Raw genomic sequence first — 23,093 nt, forward strand, 5'->3', positions numbered from 1 at the left:
GAGAATTCAAGTCATAAAACATAAGTATTTTGTCAACAAAAAAAAATCAGTAGATTGAAAGAAAGAATTGCACCTCAACAATCTGAGACCAGGCAGACAACATATGCAGTTGTGAAGCTTGCTCCTCAAGATTTTTATTGTGTTTCCATCCCCATCTCAGCAACTGTTGAATTGTCTCTCTTACATCATTTAGCTCAACTTCATTACCAAGATTACTCACCTGAAGATATGCAGAATTAAATTTCTGAAGCAAAAAAGCTTAAAAATTATAAATATATTAACTCAAAAGGAAATTAGTAATGTAAAGGACTGCTAGCAACACATTCTCTTTTATTGATTTAAATTCATATGGGTCCCATTTAAACTGGGTGGGACTTAATTCTAACCAATCAAAATAGATGTTGAAAAGTGTGTTAGAGTGTATTAGGATTATGAGCCGGATCCCTTTGTCATGGGAATTTGGCTTGGCCCAATTCCCTCCCTTCCCCATTAAGTAAGAATTCTATTAGGGCTTCCAACTATAAATATGTGCAACAGAAAACTGAATTTAATAACAATTACACAATTCAGTTTCTAACTAACTCTCTCTCTCTCTTCTCTCATCTTCTTCATGATTACCATATTCTAACATGGTAGCATAGAGTCTTTTCTGAATCCACCTACGTGAATTGAGTGATCCTTCCATGGCTTCGTCTTCTTCGTCGCAAGCCATTACCAAACACTATATTTAAACAAAAAATCTCTGTTAAGCTTGATGAATACTGTCAATGGAAATAGCAGGTTGAGGGAGTTCTTCGAGGAACAAAAATGGTGAAGTTTGTAATTACACCTCAGATTCCTGAGCGACTCCTATCTGTTGCTGAACGAGATTTGCAAACAGAAAAGTTGGTTTGACAGGTTTAAAGGTGCCCTACTTTCTCTTCACTTTACTGTGGTTTGACAGGTTAAAAGGTGCCCGGCTTTCTCTTCACTTTACTGTCAGCAAGTGTGATCCATCATTGTTCATGCTGCACACTCCTACACAATGCACCCTTATGCTAGTGTATGTGGATGATATAATCATCACAGGCACATCAAATATTTTTATCCAACAGTTAATCACCAAGCTCAACCTCTCTTTTTTTCTCGAAGACTGAGGTCAACTTGACTATTTCTTAGGCATAGAGGTTCTTCATCTATCAAATGGTTCTTCTCTCTCAAAGCAAATATATCAAGGATCTTCTAAGCAAAGCTCAAATGTCAAATGCTAAAGGAGTTTCCATGGCCTCTAGCACTAAGCTGTCCAAAATTGGCTCAGCAAATGTCAGTGATCCTACTATGTTCAGATCCCTTGTTTGTGCCCTCCAATATGCAACAATCACCAGACCTGAAATCTCTTTTGCAGTGAATAAAGTGTGCCAATTTCTGTCCAATCCTCTTGAAGATCACTGGAAAGCAGTCAAGAGAATCCTAAGGTATCTAGAAGGGACCCTCAATCATGGACTACACCTTGTCTCAGCTGATAACACCACTCATATCACCATCACAGGCTATTGTGATGCTGACTGGGCCTCTGACCCAGATGACAGAAGGTCCACATCAGGGTCATGCATCTTTCTTGGTCCTAATTTGGTCTCTTGGAGGGCTAAGAAACAGAGACGGGTGATTAGGTCCAGTACTGAGGCAGAGTATGGAAGCTTAGCCCAAGCCACTGCAGCAATTCTATGGCTTCAGTGCTTGCTGCATGAACTCAGGGTCACAGACCAAGTGCCAAGGATCCTATGTGACAACCTCAAACCTCAGTGTTGTTTCCCTCTCTCACAACCCTATGCTTCATTTTAGAACAAAGCACGTGGAGGTGGAGCCAGACATTTTTCGCAGAAAAAAAAAAAAAGTCAATAACAGAGGTTGTTAGGCCCAACTCTCTCCCCTTCCCCATCAAGTAAGAATTCTGTTAGGAATTCTGTCAAGGCTTCCAACTATAAATATGTGTAACAGAAAACTGAATTCAATAACAATTACACGATTTAGTTTCTAACTAACTCTCTCTCGAGGGATGGCAATAGGCAGAGTTTGGGCAGGGTACTATAGTACCTATCCTCATACCCGCAGTTTGAAAAAACCCCAGTACCCGAGCCCATACCCGTGTGGGCACCAATATTCATACACATACCCGTACCCTATGGGTACCTCAATACCCGTACCTGTTTACCCGCGTTTGTAGTAAAATTAAATCGATTAATTACAAAATATCATATAATTTTAAATTTTTTAATAATACTAAAAAAAATTATGGATATTATTGTTAAGTTAAGAAATAAATAAACACTTTTGTTAAAATATGTAATAGTTTAATAGCAATATATTTTTTAAAAATTGATAAACATGCATTTTTATATAATACTCCCTCCGTCTCATAATAAATGTCCTATTTGAGCAATGCGCGGTTTTTAAGAAAATGATTGGATGTGTTGGTTTTAGTAAAAAAGTTAATGTCATTTACTAGAATACCCCTATTAATAGTAGTTGAATAACGTGAAAGTTAATAAATAGGGGTATAATAGTGGAAAAATAATAATGATTGATGCATTGGAATTGTAAATGGACAATTAATTTGAGACAAGGAAAAAATGCAAATGAGACACTTATTATGAGACGGAGGGAGTAATATCAATGACATTGTTAAGAGTCCCACACCTTCTATGGTTTCCGCTATCGGGCCACCCACCATTTATTTCCACGCTCCAGTTGTCTAGTCCTGGGCGTGAGGGGGTGTGTTAAGAGTCCCACATCGGACAATATATGGCATGAACATGTCCTTATAAGTGGGGGCAATCCTCACCCTACAAGCCGGTTTTGTAGGGTTGAGTTAGGCCCAACCACACTTCTTAACAGACATTATATAAATATGTAGTGTGGGTATGGGACGGGTTGGGTAGTAAGATACTCGTACCCGGACCCATACCCGCTTATTTTAATGGATAATTACCCGTGTCCATATCCGTACCCATTTTGCGGACTTTTACCCTACCCATTGTGGGCATTTTTTGCGGGTACCAATAGGGTATGGGTCAAATTGCCATCCCTCTCTCTCTTCTCTCTTCTTCATGATTACCATATTCTGACAGAGTGTGTTCCTAATATAATTCTATTGTAAGACTACAATTCCAGTAGTAGAGAATACTGAATCATCAATACTAGTAAGTGAACTGACCTGCCAAAGTTTGTCATGGAAGGAAGCAAGGTCAATCAGTCGGTCACCTCTCTCAGAATAATAGTAGACACCGCCCTTTCCAGAATTTCCTGGATTTTCCAATATGTCTTCTGCCTAAAAAAACATCCAACCAAAAGCAAGCAAAAAAATGATTAAGGTTATATAGATGACTAAAATAGTAACCAGAAATCATTTTCCATAACTAGCGCGTGTGCGTGAGGGTGTGTGCGCATGAGCGACGAGTTACAAGGTTAGCATCTCACCATCAAGTCATACTTCATACCAGCCATAGTACTCGACGGCTTATTAGTAGGATCTGGACATCTAAACTGGATGATTTCAAGCAATTCCAATACCTGAGTTTAAATTGAAAAACTGATTAAGAGAATATAATCACTTGTATACTAGAATTATGCACCTCCTATATAACTCAAATTCGATGAACTCAGTTTTACTGGTATGAAAATTGATGCTTCCATATCTTATCTCCACTTCCTAGCAGAGTTACTAATCCCGGATAGCAGAGCGGAGCGTCCGACCCCAAAAATGAAATAGCGGGATAACCGCTATTTGACTATTTTTTAGACTAATTATATGAATTATCTATTAAACATATACTTAATGTAATCCAAACAAAGAAGAGAAATAGAGTTATTAAGTGACTATTACTTACAAAAAACATAGGTAATGAAAAACAGATATATAACCAAACCAGATTATTTATTTTAAAGGTAAATCTGAGTTTTGGCGTTCAAAACAGTTCAAACTCGCTCAAGCTGGGAAGCGCCCTGTTCCTGTTACCCGCTAAACATCAAATAGCAGAGCTCCAGGCCGATAGCGGCCGCTATCGATAACTCTGCTTCCTAGTTTAAAATTTTGAGAGAAAAAAATAAGTGGGAAACTAATTATTTTGTATATAAAAAGTATGCACCATAGTGCCAACCCTTGGATTTGTTCAATAAGTCGACACAATGTTGGCTCTACCAAGATGTGTACATTTCACTTTGACCCGCCCACCCACTTATTCATCATTCGACCCTCATAATTTCTCTCACAACTAATGTTACAGTAGAGGTTACAATGCAAATTGGTAGTATAAGTAAGGGATATACTCGGAAAAAGAGTAATAAATGCAACTAGAAATTTGTAGATGGACTTATATTTAAGGAACAGCATATCTTCTAATTAAGGTCTTATATATTGCATTCCTTGCAAAAAAAACTTAATAATAAATAAGTAAAGCATCCATGTGTAGTATACTGATGTAGCCCAAGTTAGAAATTTAATTTAAATATTATGGCAACAAACAAATATTTCAAAATAATGTAGTATTGTTGGAATTTCCGCCTTAACTGCGGTCTGCCCCTGCCCCTAGAAAATGAAGTTTATAGATTGGTTATCAATTTAACCATGGATTTTCTATTAGTTAAAGCAAGCAGATATTTGCTAGTAATTTTATCAGCTCAATTCTTCTTAATTAATGGCAGTGCATTTAACTTATACTAAACAAATTGAAGTACAATATATGCATGTGTAAGAACTAAGAAGACCACAATTGCAAAGGAACCAGGAAGCAATTAATGACTGTCAGTACCTTACTCTTACTAACATTTCTAAAATCAGCATTTCCAGAATTGTCTTGCAGTGAAAATGGATATAAGGCCTGGTCTCCATCAACTCCAGTGGTCCCTTGTCCAAAAAGGTTAGAAAGGATTGTCTGACAAGTGTCTCTATGATTGGAGCTACCAATATCACCAGCATGTAGCTCAACTGCTAAAAGTTTTAATAGCCACGCTCTCTGAGAAAGGGAAAGCGAGGAAACAAAAACACCCATGTCAAACCCAACAATAATATATGAAGTTAATAATAGTTTGAAATCCATGATTAAGAAAATACAATAAAAATAATCCATATGCCTTTGTCTAATAGCTTGAGCGTTTAGGCTAGTTGGTTCATGATAGGCATTAAAGTATTCTCTACCAATTGATCTAATGTTCAATATTGCCTATGCTAGTTGGTTCATGATAGGCATTAAAGTATTCTCTACCAATTGATCTAATGTTCAATATTGCCACTCCAAGTATTCTAATAAAAGTTGAATTACAATACTTGGAATTCATTGTGGACCTATGTAATATCTACATTTCAAAAGCCCAAACGGTTCATGTTCAGTGGATGAGCATGACTAAATTAATGGAGGTGGCCAACATCGAATAAAATATATATTACACATTTTCTGTTGTATATTATTAAATCATTTGGGGGTGTGGTGTTTATGTTAGCTTAAGATTTACTCTGTACCCTGTATCCGTGATAGAATCCGGTCTCTCATTTTTATGAGATGTGAAATAAATTACAATAGTGTTAAGAGTCCCACATCGGACAATATATAGCCTGAACATGTGTTTATAAGTGGGGGTAATCCTCACCCTACAAAAAACCGGTTTTATAGGGATGAGTTAGGCCCAACCACATTTCTTAACAAATAGAAATACAAAAAATAAGTCCCATTGGTTTCAACCAATGACCTAGGATTTACAAAACATTTAAATACCACTGCACCACTATACAGTGTATATACTTCAAGTTTATAAGCAAAACAAATTACACACACCCCCACATAAAACTATTATAATGTACTCTTTCTGGTCTCGTATATAAGCAACATCAGCAAAATATAATGGTCTCAAATAAAAGCAACACTCGACTACAATTATTACATTTATTGTCACTATTACAAATTTACCCCTAAATTAATTCATTCATTTCTCATGTTCCAAAGCAAAAACTAAGGGTGAAATTGGAAAGAGGGTGCTTCTTACTCATGACTTAAATGCACTTAATCCACTTTCTGAAGGGTTTTTTTTCTTGCTTAAATTCAAGAGCAGAGGGAGTATATACCTAACCTACCTATTAAAAAGAAGATTATGGGATGGCCATGACTACTCCCTATCCCTAAGAAGATCTCCTGCTGCTCATGATTGAAGGTGAGAGTTCAAGATATAAGTGGGAGATCTTGCCAATTCAGTATCAAATATCCCACCTCTATCTCCAAGAAGTATTTATTTTAGACAAATGTTAGTGGTTAATTTGTTAAGGGGGAATGTTAGTTACAGATATCTAACTCAAATCACACAACTTGTAATTATAATGCTATAACAATAAATTCAATTAATGCTTAATTGATTAGAACTAATCTAGGAAATTGTATAGCCTAGGAATATTTACAAGTAATCTAGAAAGTTATACAATCTAGGATATTAACAGGTTTACTTAAATTTAACAGCAACTTTAAATAGGGTATTGGTTTATAGAGTGGTTTAAAGAGTGTATGGGTATCAAAGATGTAGGAGAAAAATACCTGATGAAGGGAACTGATTCGAAGCGGCTGGTTATTATTACGTTTAGGAAGCGGAGCAATGCCAATTGTATCAAGGTGCTGCATTATGTAGCAAGGGAAAAATTACAGACAAATATCTACAGGATAATTAACATCAACCATAAACTAGGATAGTAACATAAAGATGCTCAAAATTGTTAAAGCTTGTTTACCTTAACAAAGAATCGAAACTTTTTATTTGCCAACAGATCCATTGTAGGAGCAGATGTAAATGGATCAATGCACAACTCATAAAGAAGCTGCATCAAACAAAAACCGTATTCCTTTTAGAAACTGGTGCAAATGCATGGAAAAGTACAAAATACAAGATTCAATCTCACAAATTTGATTTCAGATATCATGTGTTTATTCCTATGGTAATCTACCTCTCACAAAGGGTACAAGTGCCAATCACCTAATGGTTGTCTGTTTATCTCTAAAGATGTTATTTTTAATGTGTCTAGAATTCCCTACCCTATTCTCTTTTCATCCTCTACAGTTAAGTTATCCTCCAGTACTAAAGATAGCTCTCTTTCCTCTCTACCAATCAATCATCTCAATCCCACCAATGTAAATTCCCCCAACATCACTTAAATCACCACTTCACACTTTCACACCAACTTCACAAATATACACACCTCAACCTGCTCCTTTAGCTTCCCCTGTAAGCAACACTTCCAAGATTTCACCTATGGCCTCTTACACACCTCTATCTAATCCTATACCAAATGCAAATCCATCATCTTCTCCTATGGTAACTGAATCCAGCCAACTTGATCCCATTTCTCCTGCATCCACTGCTACTAGTCAACCTAACGCCAACTCCTCTTAACCTACCATCACACAAACAACTGGGTCTGCCAACACTCACCCTACAAAAACTTGTGCCAAATCTTGCATTGTTCTACCTTGTGTCCACCCTAGACTCTTCCTAACACATATTGAACCAACGAATGGTAAGCAAGCTTTGTTTGACCCTAAGTGACATGTTGCAATGAAGGAAGAATTTGATGTCGTTCAAAATAACCAAACATGGTCTCTTGTTTGCTTGCCTCCAAATAAAAAGTCTACTGGATGCCAAGTGTGTTTATAGAATCAAAGAAAACTCAGATGGCACCATCAACAAGTTTAAAATTTTCCTAGTTGCCTGGGAGTTGCATCAAGTCCAAGGGTTTTATTTCAAAGAAACGCCCCCTCTTGTGGTCAAACCCATCACCATAAGGCTTATGTTGATTCTTGCTCTCTCCTATAAGTGGCCTCTTTAACAACTAGTTGTCAACAATGCATTCCTCAACGGACTCCTTGAGGAAGAAGTTTATATGCAACAACCTCAGGGCTTTGAAAGTGATGACCCAACTCTTGTTTGCAAGTTGCTTAAAGCACCGTATGGCCTCAAATAGGCACCAAGACAATGCCCAGGATTAGATTCCTAAATACTGCGGTGATTCCCAATGAAATCAATGAAAAACAGAATATTCCAAATAGAATTTAGTTATGAATGCTCTGAAATTTAACAACTATCATAGATATGTTACCCAACAGATCAACTACAGCTGACCTGAAAACCAAATTCATGAAGTAATGCATTTACATCTGGCTTCAAAAGCTTCTCCAGAATATCAAGAATAACCTTCATGCAACTGCAGATAACATTTTATGATCCCAGTTATATTTACTAGAATCAAGATATTAAAATAGAAACAGAAAATAGACAATACCTGTAATAAAATTTGGGCTGTAAAACTGTCCGCTCTACAGGTGTATCTAGATCAAATTTAAGTAGTAAGTGAGTGATATTTGGAGCTGGCCTGCTGATGTTGTCAATAAGAAGCTGCAACATGCAGAAGGTAGATATAAACAGCATTTTAAGATGAAAAAAAGGAAAGAGAAAACAAACAAATGCAAGGGGTGAAGACGAACTTGCAGAATAAGAATGCCAGGATCATCATTGTTATTATTATTATTATTATTATTATTTTCAATATTCTGAGACTCTTCTGACCGTGCCTCAAGGCAGGCTGCATAATCTTCTATCAAGCTGTTTGAGGCATTAGATTTTAGCAATAGCTGAACAAGCCCAACCATACGAGAGCTGCACCCGCAAAGTACAATATATCAATTGCAGACTCAGAATGATATTGTTAACTTGAGAAAGGTATTGAAAAAGAAAATGTGAAGGTATTGAATACCTTAAAATGCCCATGATTTTGATAGATGATTGCTGAACTTTTGGCTGAAAATCATATCTGACATACTCTAACAGAGCCACTATTTGATTGTGATCATGCGAGAGTATAATATCCAATGGCTGCAGCAGATCATCAATAAGGACAGTAAGTACCACAATTAAGTAGTGATTAAATGCTAAATAATACAATATAGTTAAACCGTGATGCTGTACTAGACTCAGAAGTCATAACTTTAGAGCAATGCCATTAGTCTATTACTCCCAAACACCCCTGGCCCAAAACTATACTAAAATCATTTAAAGGCAATTGATTGCTCACGAACACATCAATAACAAGATAATAAAATAAGCAAGTTAAAATATATAACTTGAATAAAAATATGTTGACTTCTCGTTCAGGTAACTGAAACAGATACCTGGTACAACGGACGCCAATAATCAGAAAGAAGTAAATCTTTTTCAAGGACAAGTATTATAATTTCCAAAGAAAGCTGCACCGCATTCTCTAAATACTGTCCATGTATTTGACTACTGCGTTCAGCAATGATGGAATTCACCCCTGGCAGAAGAATACTCATGATGTTACGGAAGACAGTCTTTCCACTCATGAAATCCTGAAGCGGGTAAACAGTAACAATCAGATCCTGTACTACAATTCATCAAAATAATTTAACCAGCAATTCTAGGAAACATGATATTGTACGCAATAAAACTCATAATAACAAGATGAATTTGTTTTACTTATAGTGGCTATTACGCCTTAAACATAATTGCATAAGGACTGATCCATAAGGCTTACAATGCCATAAGATCTATTATAACACGGCTTACAATGGCATAAGATCTATTATAACACTCAGCTTAGAAATACCAAATTAAGGATAGTAGTACTAGAAAAACATATTTATATAACAAACAACACAAGCTAACATCCCTTGTAATCCTGAACAAGAACATAAAGAAAAAAACATACCTTCAGCAACTCTAAAACAGGAAGTTGTCTCTGAAGTGATGATGATTCTTTTGTTGTTGAAATTCGAGACTGGTCAACTACACCCTCATAGTCTTCTTCCTTAACATCATACATAGCTAATATCCTGCGCATTAAGTAACGTGAAGGATATTAGCAACTCGTATAAGAAACTTGTAATTGATACGAACCTGAACCCATCACATAAAAATAACAATGCGAGAACTTAACAACAGAAACAGGAAATAATGATGTATTATATTTGAAATGGAGAAACTAAAGTAGAATGATACTCCTACAGCCACGTAGCTAGGCTCCTACATAGAGCTATTGTTATCAATCCACAACAACCATAACTGATTTCTTAAGATTCCCCCTCCATTGCCTTTACTACCCAATATAATATTAAACAAGAAGACAAATGATCCATCCGTCTAAATCTAGCTGCCATGTTAACATTCTTTCCGGCCTCCTTCCTACTTCTCCTAACACAACATTCCGTACAAAAGGCATGCACCAATCAAACTATTAAATAGAAAATCATGTTAGCCTCTCATTGCAAAAATATAACAATCTATCATTCCAAAAAAAAAAAAAAACATCACCATACACAACAGAGTTGTAAAATTGGTTATTTCTAAAATCACAGAAACAGAACCACTCACATGTGAAAATGTTTAAGGCAGGCACAAACCAACTGCCATTTTTCGCATGGATCTGCATATGCTCTTTGAGGATATGGCCCAAAAACATGATCGTAGATGAACCTGAAGATACCAATAAATCTGGAAAATAATAAACAATTATTTAGATGTTAGGCTGCATTCAACAAAAAATAAAGGCTTCAATATCTAGGTGAGTTTTTGTTTCGTCCCTATCAATTTCTTTCATTGTATCGGACCCGATATCTTAAACGGACTACAATTAATCCTCGACTTAAGTAAGTTCTATTAAGGTTAGTTTTAAATGGGTTTGGTCCAATAACAAATAAAGCTGAGGAAGTGATTCGGATCACAGGTTTTCAGCTATTTGTTTTCTCAATACTCTTTTTTGAATTTCCAGTTACGGAATGTGACCTGGTAAGTTTTCATGCTTTTGATGTGTTACTCACTTGTATTTTTTAATTGTCATGTGTACGTTTTGCCTCTTTCTGTTTCCATCCCCTCTGCGACCTTGTAGGCACCAATTGTAAGGAGTAGAAAATGACATGCTTCAGGTGCAATATGACATGCCATTAATACTACATGACAATATTCTGACAGCAGACTGGTTCTATCAAATAGATACCACAACTCACCATTAGCATGATGTTGCTTACATATGCTCAATTGACATAGAGCACTAAAAGATTCCATTTTGATACAGTGATAAATAAAAACAATGATAAAAAATCTGATAGGGATTAAAAACAAAAACCCACCGAACTACATATTTAAGTCAATAAATAAATAAAATTCCAACAAAGACAAGAGATACAGAACCTTTGCCCTCTATCTGTCAAATCTCTTTCTTCCGCAATAAGAGCATTTATCAAATTAAGGAAAGATATAGTTGAAGGATATTGCTCTCTTCTTGCCTCAATTTCATTTAATTCAAACTGCATATCATAAACCTGTCATATTTAAAAGTTCACTTAGAATTGAGAGAAAAGGAATTTACATGATTGCAAAGACAGGAATCAAGAGAAAGAAAAGAGTAGATATGATAGCTTAAAAGAAAGAAAAATCAACAATGAAAGAAAAAGGAGGATGAAGAAGGAAATCACTTATTATTAGTGTTTTTTATTATAGGTTGTACTACAGACTATAATTTAAACAATATTCTTTTTTACTGCTTGTGGTTTGTGATCCCCTCCGTTTGGTGGTTGGGGTTGTTGTACCTGGTTTTATTTACTCATGCTTTCCTGTTGGTTTTAATCCCAGAATATATATATATATATATATATATATATATATATATATATATATATATATATATATATATATATATATATATATATATATATATTAAGATATCATTTAAACACTTTTTCCTCGTCCTTTTTCTTTCATAAAGACTGTTTTTTTCCTTAAAAGTTTTGATCAGTTGCCAATATTAGTACACGAGTTTAATTTCTATACGTTGTGTCACAGTCAATGTAAAAAGTCTTACATTGTCACCAAATCACCAATCATTCATAGTGTGACTTTAGAATTGATTACGATTAAAGTAAAACATTTTTAATGATCTGATCTGACGGTTATGATTAAATGATCATGTAACATAATATTTGCACTGACAGTGTATGAGTTCAATATTTAGTATCAATATATCATGTTACATGTGTTTGTTGATTAGTGTATAACATCACTTACGAAACATTAACTACCAATGTAACAAAGTTTCTTAGGTTTTCATAATTAAAAATAAAACAAGTACAATGCTGCAAAAAAAAACATGAAAAAGATATCAATACAAAAAATATAGCTAAAGGCTTTATACAAATATACATTTTATACAAATTAGCATATCTAAACAAACTCTAAGCTATCTAATTGTTTGAGCCCAACAACCTAAACTTAAAGGAGAGCCTATTTGTGACTTGCAAGTATTCAAGAGGAGTTTAATTACATGATAAAAGTATGAATCACCAAAATTTATGTTTTGTATGTATTTAGTTAGTAAATAATTCAAGTCCAAGCCTCTTTCATATGAGGAGTAGCAATAGACATATGAAGTATAAATCATTCCTGGGCTTGCATTTAACAGCTTAAGACTCCTGAAGAGTTGACTTGACAGTTTTTACGGAAATAATTTATATGAAAAGACATGACTTATTTATAAGACAAATAAAATAACCTGAGTACCCATGGATGGACTGCTCTGGGCTTCGGGCCCAACCACTACTGGCAGATCATATTGCTCAAGAAAGGTCCAAATGCTATCCTTCAACTCTGGAGAGACGTGAATAAATGTGGATATTGCATTTCTTAGAGCACCCTGCATTAACATAACACACCTTGTTTAAAAAGAACATTAAGATTTCAATTGGAACTCCAGCTATCAACAAAATCAAGAATCACATTATAATTCTTCCTCTCAATAAGAGCATGGTGATACAGCCATCATACCTTAAGATAAGGAGGTACATTTTCATAACTAAGGAGTTTAAACAGTGGTTCAATGTCAGGAAACCAGTTTTTCCTTTCTATAGGGTTCCCATTTTCAACAACCTGTATAAACAAGAAACACACAGTAAAATGCATTGTTCCATTCAATCTGATCAAAACAAAAATGCTGAGTCTCATACAACTATGAAACATTAGACTATGCATAAAATAAGTTAAACTAAGAATTTCTAACAGGTAATATATTGCAACAAGCAAACAAATTAATTTAACCGAAAAACTTCCTTATATTTAAATTCATCTTAGTCAAACTAAACACTATAAGATTAAAATTCCAATAATGAGCCGATTTAGAATGAGTGAAAGTGATGTAGAAGAGAACTAATACAGTTTAGGCCACAATGAGTTTGGAGTTTGGGGTTAAATAACTAGTTACACTCAGAAGACTATGCATCTAGGCAATTCATAGTTAGCCCAACATTTGGGATCCTCCGGTGGAACTTGTCTGATAACTGAACCTGGTAAATCAGGCAGAGAATAACACAACCTAGCATGTAGTTTTAAAGGAAGACACTTGTATTATCCAGGTTTAAGGAAGTACTCTAGTTAACATAACCCAAACCAATTAAAGGCAAACTAAATATAACAAAGATAAATGTAATGGTATCCCATGACTTTTCTTTTTGACCTGCAAAATGAATCTCATGATTATATGGTAGAGGGATTGACCAATTTGGTCCAAGATCAACACTCAGCATGAATATCAAGACAATGCTACCAGGATTAAATATTCTATCTCCCAAAATGCAATACCTTGCATTAAGTTAGATTACTGAAAACCAGCCTATTGCAGACATTTCTCAATTTATATCATTTTGACATTGAGAAATGATATGTCCATTAATCATTGTGTTTGTGCTTTGCAATATTTTGCTTTAATTTCCTTTTTGTTTTGCTATAATTTTGGTTGTAAAACAAAGAGTGACTCCAGAGTGGCAGAGACAGCACCAGACCCAAAACAAAACTGAGTTAAAAATTAACCTATTTCACAACTCAATTTAGTACCCAATTCAAACTATGTATTTGTACCTTGAATTGATCAAACTTGTTTCATGGCATTGCCAATCAGATATGCAAAAGGAATAAAATCAAACAAGATTGAATAATTTAAGGATTAAACCATGAATCAACTTAAATCAAGAACTAAATTGTGAGTTTGGTAGACCAAAATACTTTCTTTAACGCCTTCACAGATTATGAATCACATTTTATTTTAGCAAAGACCAGTGTAAGCATAGTTGTAATATACAAGCACAATCCAATAAAAAGTAGAAATTATAAAATATGTCAAGGTAAACCTTCTTCAGAACATTTAAGTATGCCACAAGTGCTTTTGCATCCCCCTCTTGAATTTCAGGCAACATTGCTCCAGCAGTTTGAAGGGACTGTTTGAATTTCTCATCATAAATTGTTAAGCATTCAAACAAAGTGCTCCAGCCAATCGAACGGAATGCTTTACCTTGCAGCAACTCATGAACCTTTGAAGCACCTTCTTGACTAGAAGCCTGAAAGGAGGGGAGTGTCCCAAAAACCCAAGATCTAAAAATGACTACAGAGCAATATTTCAGTATCAAATTTAAGATGATTGGAGACTTCCTTACCAAGGTGCTCAGCATGTTCAAGAAAGCCACGAGCGTTTGAAAATTCGTATGGTCCTCCCCAGCAAAATTTACAAATGTCCACAGCACATCATTTCCCAACAAAAGCTCTGGTTCTTTCTGATAACTTACAACAAAATTCAAGGTCATGATTGCAAGCAAAAGCCTTAAAGCTAAGCTAAGCAAATTGTTTCAAAGAAATTTCAATAATTAAAAATATAAGGCCGGAGAAAAATTATCAACCATATTGCTTTTGACATAGTTTTTTCACAAAATAGAAAAAAAATATATAGAATAAGAGTTAATATTTGACACAAGAATCCAACAATTTGAATGTTAAGATCCACTTAAAACCTGTATTCATTGCTTAAATAAGACTAGAAAGATTGCATGTATTCTTTTTGCATTTTGTCAAACTGACCAGATAAACTTCGCTCACAAAGTCCAAGATTGAATTAAATTGTAAAGAGCCTGTTTCAGTGCCTTGTTGAGAAATTGAGCTACTGCCCTGTGCAAAATCATGTGATCCAGCAACTCGGTATGGACTTAGCACACTCATAACCTTCTCTTTGGATTCTTTTATCTGCAAAAAGTACGTACATAAACAGAGGTAGAGTACAAAACATTTTGATATCTGATATATTCCGTGTTAGAAATAATAGAACTTCCGCAACAATTTACAGCCAAAATGATTTTGGGATAAATACTTGTAATTTCAGTACTTTGAAATAGAACCAGCATAACTGAGAAAACTGAATTTTACAATACCAATAGAAATGAATGTTTCACAATAATTCGCAGTGGAGATATCAAGTATCTTAAGAGAAAAATAATGCATGTCTTTTTAAAAATTTAAAACCAGAATCGAACATTTGGTGACCAGTGCATCAAAGAGTGACAAAAAAGAGCTGATAGTAGCATTTGATATCCAGCAACCATATAATTTCCAAGGAAAGTTACGAAATATCATCCTTATCAGCTTATCCTAATCCTAACTAATAACAAAACAATATAAAAGTACAAAATCGTTACTGTTGCATTCTAAACCAAAAAAGTGGTTTAAAAAAATATACCCTATTTGCCATTCCATAGTATGTATATTCAGCAAAACAAAAAGAAACTGAATTTCAGCCAACATATAAAGATACAAAGAACCGAGCAAAAAAATATGGAATTTAGAAATAGAACATAAGCCTCCCATCATATCATCTCATTCAATAACTTTGAGAAATGACAGCTACATAATAGAAGAGAAAAGAAGCTAAATGCAGTAATTTAAAATATTATTTTGGCAACCTAAACCAAATGCTAACTAAAGGCATGCATTAAAACCAAATCAGTTTGTTCAATATTTAGGTGATGAAAAAATTAACTGACCTTGTCTCTAGCTAGAGGGTTAGACAAGAAGCACGCAATCAACCTGTGCAAATAAGCATTGTACATATAGATCATATCTTCATCTTCAGTCTGTAAGGTAAGCAACAAAACAGCTATGAAGTATAATCATGAAAAGTTACACTCAAAATAACAGAACAAATTACAAGAAATCTCCTAGAACTGATATTGCACATGTAAATCTAGATGACAATTAAAAAGTTATTTCCACAATATTACTATAAAATATCCATTGATTTATCGAATAAAAGTGAAAGCAATGAAAAACTTAAAATCATCCCATCAAATACAACTCTTCAAAGTGGGGATTTGAATATACATTGTACCATCTAGCTTTGATAATGTAACTGATTAGCAGATTTAATTCCAGTAACCATCACAACTACAACTAAATATTCCATTTAGAGCTACTGCGGAAGAGGTTTACTTCTTGTAAGCCATAAAGCAAAACTATAGGTGTATTTGGCCCAAGTAATTGTTGGAAAGTTGACTTAATTCTAATTTGCCCCTAGTCACCTTAATTGCAAAAACTTTAAATTTCTGATGTTGCAGCCCCTACCACATTAATACTGTTGGATGTGAGGAGGGGTGCTTAGTCTCACATGTTGTCAGGATCGTGATCTTGACTAAAGATCGGGGGGTAGCATGACTCTTGCATCATCTAGAAATATAGACTGAATAGTGCTTATAAGTTTGTAAGGATTGGACAGTTCTCACTCTCACAAGTTGGTTTTGTGGGTTGGTTTAGGCTCAAAGCCTAATATCTAGATTGATATCAGAGTTCATCCTAATTACAGAGTGGGGCCACATGCATCGTCTGTGCTCCATGTGCATAGGCCTGAGCATGTGAGGGGATGTTGGGAATTCACCTTGATTATAGTATGGTCCACCACTAGGCACCTTTAATGTGACAACTTTAGGTTACCTTCATTGCAGCCTAGTCTACAGCACTTTCATTGTGTTTGATGTGAGGGGGTGTGTTAGTCCTGCATCACCTAGATATATGACCTAAGTAATGTTTAAAATGTTTGGACAATCATCGACTTATAAGGCACTTAGGCGGTATTGAGTTATGCCCTAATCCCAAAATTTAGTATTGTATCAAAATCTATCCTTGCTCTGTTTTGAGGGCACCCACTCAGTACAAGCTCCAAGTGACTTGTGCATTAGGGGATTTTGGAAAGCTGCTTTAATTGTAATTTTGCAATCTGCCTCTAACCATCTTAATTGTGGAAACTTTGTGCTGCCTCCATCACATCCTCCAGCACCTTCATTGTGACGGGTGTGAGGTGGCAAGTTTAGTCCCATGATGGCCTATATAGTGCTTAAAAGGCTTGGGCATTCCACATCTTACAGAGTTGAGTTAGGCTAATGCCCAAATTTTAAAAAATATCAGAATCAAAGTTTTACATAAAAAAATTTATATAGATTCAATATTTAGTATAATCAGAAAGTAAAGGGGCGTCTAATTTACAAAGCATAAATTGATTATTGAAGCATGAAAGCAGTACAAGGATGATCTAAAAAAAGTATGTACCTACTAAGATGATCTAAATTAATTAAGAACACACTAAGTGCTAACTTGAGTAAATGAGACAAAAAGACTAAATAATTTTTCTTAAATTATATGTAGAACCCAATACACATGTTACAGAAGAAAATGCCTTTTGTGTTCTATTTTCTACATTTATCAATGAAAGCGCAAGTCTTTTGGAAGTTTAAGCAAACCAACATTCAAGCATGTTTCATACTTGATAAGAAATGTGGTTGGGCCTAACTCAACCCTACAAAACCAATTTGTAGGGTGAGCATTGCCCCCACTTATAAAGACATATTCAGGCCATATATTGTCCAATGTGGGACTCTTAACAATACTCAATGAACAGATATTCAAAGGGAATACACAGCTGCATCTGCTTTTCGAATGAATTACTTTTGTTAAAAAGAAACAGAGAAAAATATAACTTGGAAAATGAACCTGAAAGGCAGCAGTTCGAAGAACTTTCTCCAGTAAAAACTGAAAGACATTATTTGAAAAAATGACTTCTAAGCATTGACTGAGGTAACCCATTTCATTTGAAGAAGTACTAGAAATAGTTTCCCTTGTTGCAACACCATCTTGTATTAACATCAAATGTACCACCCAAGCAAGCTTTATGCCACCAGTAAATCCCTCAACAATTGGATCATTTCCAGTAGCCATTACCTGAAGCATAAAAGGAAGTCAACAGCATTCCAAATTGATACCATATATTTTATAAATTACCAGTACAAAGAAAACAGAATTATCTTTCATCTTACAAGTTCATGAAATTCATGTCTGAAGGATGTATTAGAAGAAAGGACAGATGCTTTGTCAGGCACTGTACCCAAACCATCTGAAACAAATGCAATCACAAGAGCAAATAGAAGGCTAAAGGTAATCTGCAAAAGCATGTGAGTGTGAAAAGTGTGAGCAAGCAACACAAATTTTACGAGCAAAAGACATGAGCCAATAAATCAAATTCGGATTGAATGGATTCCAAGAGTTGAGATAACAGTCACTGAGTGGGTTTATGTTTAAGGTTTAACTGCAAGAGTATGCCTCTGCCTAAATATTTCTCCTAAGGCAATGCTTTGATGAAATGACATGTTAACACCAAAGACCAATACTAAGTCCATCATAATGAGTCCAATGTGTAAGAAAAGCTCATTTCACCATAAGGCATAAAAGAGGAAGACGAATGAAATTCACTGCTAACATAACATCGTACACACAAAATGTGTCTGATTGTTTTAATGCTTATGAAGTTTTGAAAACCAAATTTGTAATGCTTCACTGAAAACAAAACAAATACTGAAAAATCCAGCAAAAGAGTAAGCACAAGAACCTGATGTTTTATGGGAGTATTACTCTGACTAACTTCAGAAGCACTATCCTTCAAAACAGAGAATAAATCTTTTACATCCTTAGGATCTGAAAACAAAAATGTTTCACTTATGATATCAATCAAAATATTCAGAAAGCATAATAGATGACAGAGGCCAACAGTAGACCAAGTAGTACATCAGCAATCACATAGCTATCAGAAAATCAACATGGAAGACTGTTACGCATACTTATTCGAACAATCAGAACAGAAAGGACAAGGCAATGTCCCAAAATAAGTCTTTCTCTAGAGACCACTGCCTGCCTCTCCACAAGAGAACCTCTTGAATCAATAACATAGCGCTCACACTGAGGACCTCCCACACCAGAAGGCTCTTCTCTATTGAGTTCCTACATCCAGAAAAGAAATTTCTCAGAAAAACGTTAGTTACAAGGTGGAGGTGCAATATGACAAGTCTTTCCACTAATTATACACTATAGAGGCAGGAAATGGGAACCCTACTCACGTGCTACACTTACATCGTGCAGATTAAATAACAATAAACCCGCTTATTTCAGTAGCAACACTAAATTAATACTTCCAGGATCTAAGATTGTGATGATTTAAACATATTACTCAGAAAGAAATATAATATGTTCATAATGTATTAGGGCAAACCAACCAAAGATTGTGAACCAGGTGCAATAATTTGTATAAGGGACCAAGTGCAACAAAAAAAAAAACAATATTGATAATACAGGCAGGATAATTGAGTTGAGATTGAAAAAAAAAAATTACGGATTGAATTAATTTGTTATTAATAAACAAATGACATATTTACACTACTTGCACACAAATATTGAGCACGTGAATATAAATTGTCGGTCAAAAATACCCAGAATTCCCAAAATCAAAATTTTATAAATGACGATAAATATTTCTAGTTGAATTGAAACTATATCCTAATTTAGAATTTAATCAGGAAGGTTAAAGCAAAAAAAGAAAGAAAAAAATCATCTATATCAAAATACAGACCTTGATAAGAGATATCAACCGCTGTCTAAGTCCAGAATTGATAACATCCTCTAGATATTTTTGTATGTCAACCAAAATATCATCTTCAAGTCCCTGATCAAGCACCACAGCCTATATGGAAAACAACATATAGTTATTAACCAAAAACAAGAGAACCAAATCAATGCCCAAATGAACTTTAACAACAACTGAGAAAGCAAAAAATATACCCTCAACAGAAGATGGAGAGATGTTATCAGATATCTTCTTTCTGTATACCAGAGTCCTGCTGCAAGCCGTAGAATTTCCAGCGGTTCCCTACCCATTAAACCCCACTAAAAACAAAGCATCAATAAATAACTGAATAGATGCTTACACCATTTAATAGCTTTCAATTTATATTGATTCCCCCATTCTGAATATGAGTTGAAGGGGAAATTTAGACTAGGCTGGATTTCTTTTAAGTATTGTTGTGTTTAGACTCTCTGTTGAGCATGTATTTTTGTTAGATCTTCAGATTGTCACCTAGAGATATGTTCTAACCATTTAAATATTATACATATTGTAGCAGAACTAGATCTTTTTAGAATACAGTTACAGATTCAGTTCAGAATATTTTCTCTTTCTAAAAACTTCACCTCAACCCCACTTGCATTCCCTATCATTTTCATGTCAGTTACTAAAATCTGACACTTACTTTTAAGAAAACTCTTTTAAAACTATTTTCTTTATAAATTACATGTTAATTATATAAATAAATAAATAAAAGTCTAGTATTTGAAATATGATGCAATAAAGTATCAACATAAAATATAGAAGTTAATATTTGCAGCCATACGATCAAGGATTCATTGCTAGTGAGTATGTGTGCATACATTTTTACATAAATAAAGGAGCAACATAAATCTACCTCCTGATTAGCCGATACTAGCAAGCGAACGCAGTCTACTTCATTTAGATGCAGATCATCGCTCAATTTGAGTGCCTGTTCTTCATAAAAGCAGATGTTAGAAAAAGGAAGGAGAATGAAAGTGAAACTACACTTTGCAACCCACGCCATAATGAGCGTACACATGTCTAATATGTAAACCAAATAAATAAATTAGTAGTAAGATAATATTCATAAAATTGCAAATCTTTGTCAATGAATCCTATAGACAAAATATGCTAGGAAACAAAATAAAATAAAAACAAATTAACAATTCAGCAGAGAAAGAAATATCAAAACACAAACCACAAGAAAATATTAAAATGATTGTCATATAACTATAACATGTAGAGTGTGGTTAGCTTTGGGCATTTGTGAAGGATCCATGCTTACTGCTGATTGAGGTGGTATCTGCTGTATTAGAGTGGTGCAATCTTGTTGTGCTTTGATAAAGATTTTGCCTCGTGGCAACAGCACTCTAGTCAAGCACACATGGTTTGAACAGTGAATTTGGCAAAGCCAAGCAGTAAAAAATCTCTAATTTGAATTTAAAAGATAGTAGAAAACAAGGTTAAGTAAAATAGAGGAGGCAAAACATTAGCCACCATTTGAACTAACATGCCCTTTTTTCTTCTGTCCATATTTATGTATTTCAGCATATTCTCTGATAGTTTAATACTTTCTCGTTTGATTTGAAATCTCGGTTCATTTTTGGGATGATCTGTTTTTAGTTCTTTGTCTCGTTTGATTTGAAATCTCGGTTTACTTTTGGGATGATCTGTTTTTTAGTTCTTTCCCTGTTTCTCCAGGCATTTATAGCCCATGTGACCGTAAGAGTGCCTTTTTTCCATTTTCCTTGAGTCCTTGACCAATCATTTCCCACAGTGTCAACATGCTAGTGACGAGACATTTGAAATGAACTATGCCCTTGTAGAAAAAATGATGCATTGAATAACCTAGCTTTGCCTTAATAATCTATATCGATTCCACCATTATATACATGTAACATTCGGAAAAGAGTTAAAGAAATTACTTCTAAAAATAATGAGAAGCTCGATTACACAAACCAACGATACACAAACACCAAGACTATGTTTGGAGGTTGGGTTTGGGAGGGAAAGGATGGAAAGGGCTTATTTTCCATTCCTTCAAATTTTTTAAATCTCTGAATAAGTCTATACATAGACTTAACCCTCAAAAACCCACCTCACAAACATACCCTAGAAGATGTCAGACCCAACCTTGTTCCAATTTTATTATATGCTCAATGAAAATCCATTTCTAAAAAGTTACTGTTTGCATTAGCTTGGTCTTAGCCTTTTCATACTAGAGACAGAAAATATTAACATAATAAATTCTTTTTTTGCGGGGAGTAATGTCTCAAATGCTATACGATAAATGTTTTAATTAGTAAAGTAAACACAGATTGCAAGTAGTCACGGAGAAGTATTATCATATACACAAGACATAAAACAGCTAGAAATAGCACTTAGTGCCCTAGTCTCGCTACCATTTTCTTCTTGCTCTAAACCCTAAATAAAGCATCTATCATTTAAGCTTATACTAGTTCGCAAAAAACCATGTAAGATGCAACAGAAAAAATTGTGCAAACGAAAAACTCACAATTTGCACATCCTGGTCATCAAGAGTGATGAGAGTAGAATCTTGAAGTCTAAGAGACTTTGACTGAACTTGACTTCGATCAGAAGGCTTTGGAGGCTGAACAACAACAAAAACAACAAATAAACAACAGCATGAGATTATGAATAGAGCGAGCTTCAATTCGGTGAAATTGTAAAAAAAAATAAAAAATGAAAGATGTACCGGATAGGATAGAAGGGATTGGAAGGAGGGAAGAGAAGTGCGAATGGCGTGCAAGACTTCGACTCGTTGCGATGCTGTTGGTGGCGAGGAACCGAGAAGCGCTGATTCCAACGTGGCTAGAAGCTGCTTCGGAGACACCATTTGTGCCAGTGATGAGATCAAACCCTAAGTTACAGAAGAGAGAAAGTGAAAGAGAAAACAGTGAAGTGTAGTCTCTGCGTTGGATGTAAGGTATTATTTCGATTTTGGGGCGGGAACCAAATAAATTTTAGGCGAAAACAACAGATTTGCAGCTCAGTGTGGACTGTGGAGCTATTATGCAACCTTAAACCCTACCGAGCAAACGTACAAAACCTCTCCTTTGTTATTCTTCTTTTTTATTTTAATAAATAAATAAATAAACAAAATAAAACAAATGAAACTTTTGAATTGGAAATTTGGAATACATAAAACAAAAACAAAATCAAAAAATATAGTTTGACAAACAAAAAAATATTTCTATTATCTATTATTTATCCAGGTGAGATGGCTACTGGGAGACATAAAGTGTTCGTTGATTTGATTGAATTTATCATGGCTTTCCCTCCT

The 23,093-nt window shown here is 34.7% G+C and overlaps 1 protein-coding gene across 1 annotated transcript in view; it reads right to left on the reverse strand.

Annotated features, from left to right (window-relative positions):
- LOC131594839 (nuclear pore complex protein NUP205-like) overlaps positions 1-22,854 on the reverse strand; it is a 34,457-nt gene extending 11,603 nt beyond the window's left edge. The window contains exons 1-29 of the mRNA XM_058867047.1: positions 22,506-22,854; positions 22,305-22,400; positions 20,664-20,738; positions 19,984-20,088; positions 19,775-19,885; positions 18,990-19,149; positions 18,761-18,846; positions 18,192-18,314; positions 17,869-18,096; positions 15,873-15,962; positions 14,917-15,078; positions 14,499-14,615; positions 14,196-14,402; positions 12,841-12,942; positions 12,569-12,709; positions 11,212-11,342; positions 10,396-10,515; positions 9,734-9,857; positions 9,177-9,374; positions 8,762-8,880; positions 8,493-8,664; positions 8,291-8,403; positions 8,131-8,212; positions 6,746-6,832; positions 6,555-6,632; positions 4,788-4,991; positions 3,457-3,549; positions 3,194-3,307; positions 74-220 (exon numbers count right to left, since the gene is read on the reverse strand). Of these exons, the coding sequence (XP_058723030.1) occupies positions 74-220; positions 3,194-3,307; positions 3,457-3,549; positions 4,788-4,991; positions 6,555-6,632; positions 6,746-6,832; positions 8,131-8,212; positions 8,291-8,403; positions 8,493-8,664; positions 8,762-8,880; positions 9,177-9,374; positions 9,734-9,857; positions 10,396-10,515; positions 11,212-11,342; positions 12,569-12,709; positions 12,841-12,942; positions 14,196-14,402; positions 14,499-14,615; positions 14,917-15,078; positions 15,873-15,962; positions 17,869-18,096; positions 18,192-18,314; positions 18,761-18,846; positions 18,990-19,149; positions 19,775-19,885; positions 19,984-20,088; positions 20,664-20,738; positions 22,305-22,400; positions 22,506-22,646 (3,726 nt within the window). The 5' untranslated portion in view covers positions 22,647-22,854. The remainder of the gene's footprint in view (positions 1-73; positions 221-3,193; positions 3,308-3,456; positions 3,550-4,787; positions 4,992-6,554; positions 6,633-6,745; positions 6,833-8,130; positions 8,213-8,290; positions 8,404-8,492; positions 8,665-8,761; positions 8,881-9,176; positions 9,375-9,733; positions 9,858-10,395; positions 10,516-11,211; positions 11,343-12,568; positions 12,710-12,840; positions 12,943-14,195; positions 14,403-14,498; positions 14,616-14,916; positions 15,079-15,872; positions 15,963-17,868; positions 18,097-18,191; positions 18,315-18,760; positions 18,847-18,989; positions 19,150-19,774; positions 19,886-19,983; positions 20,089-20,663; positions 20,739-22,304; positions 22,401-22,505) is intronic.
- Positions 22,855-23,093: the final 239 nt, after the last annotated feature.

Source organism: Vicia villosa, linkage group LG4, assembly GCF_029867415.1.
Source record: "Vicia villosa cultivar HV-30 ecotype Madison, WI linkage group LG4, Vvil1.0, whole genome shotgun sequence".
Lineage (NCBI taxonomy): Eukaryota > Viridiplantae > Streptophyta > Magnoliopsida > Fabales > Fabaceae > Vicia > Vicia villosa.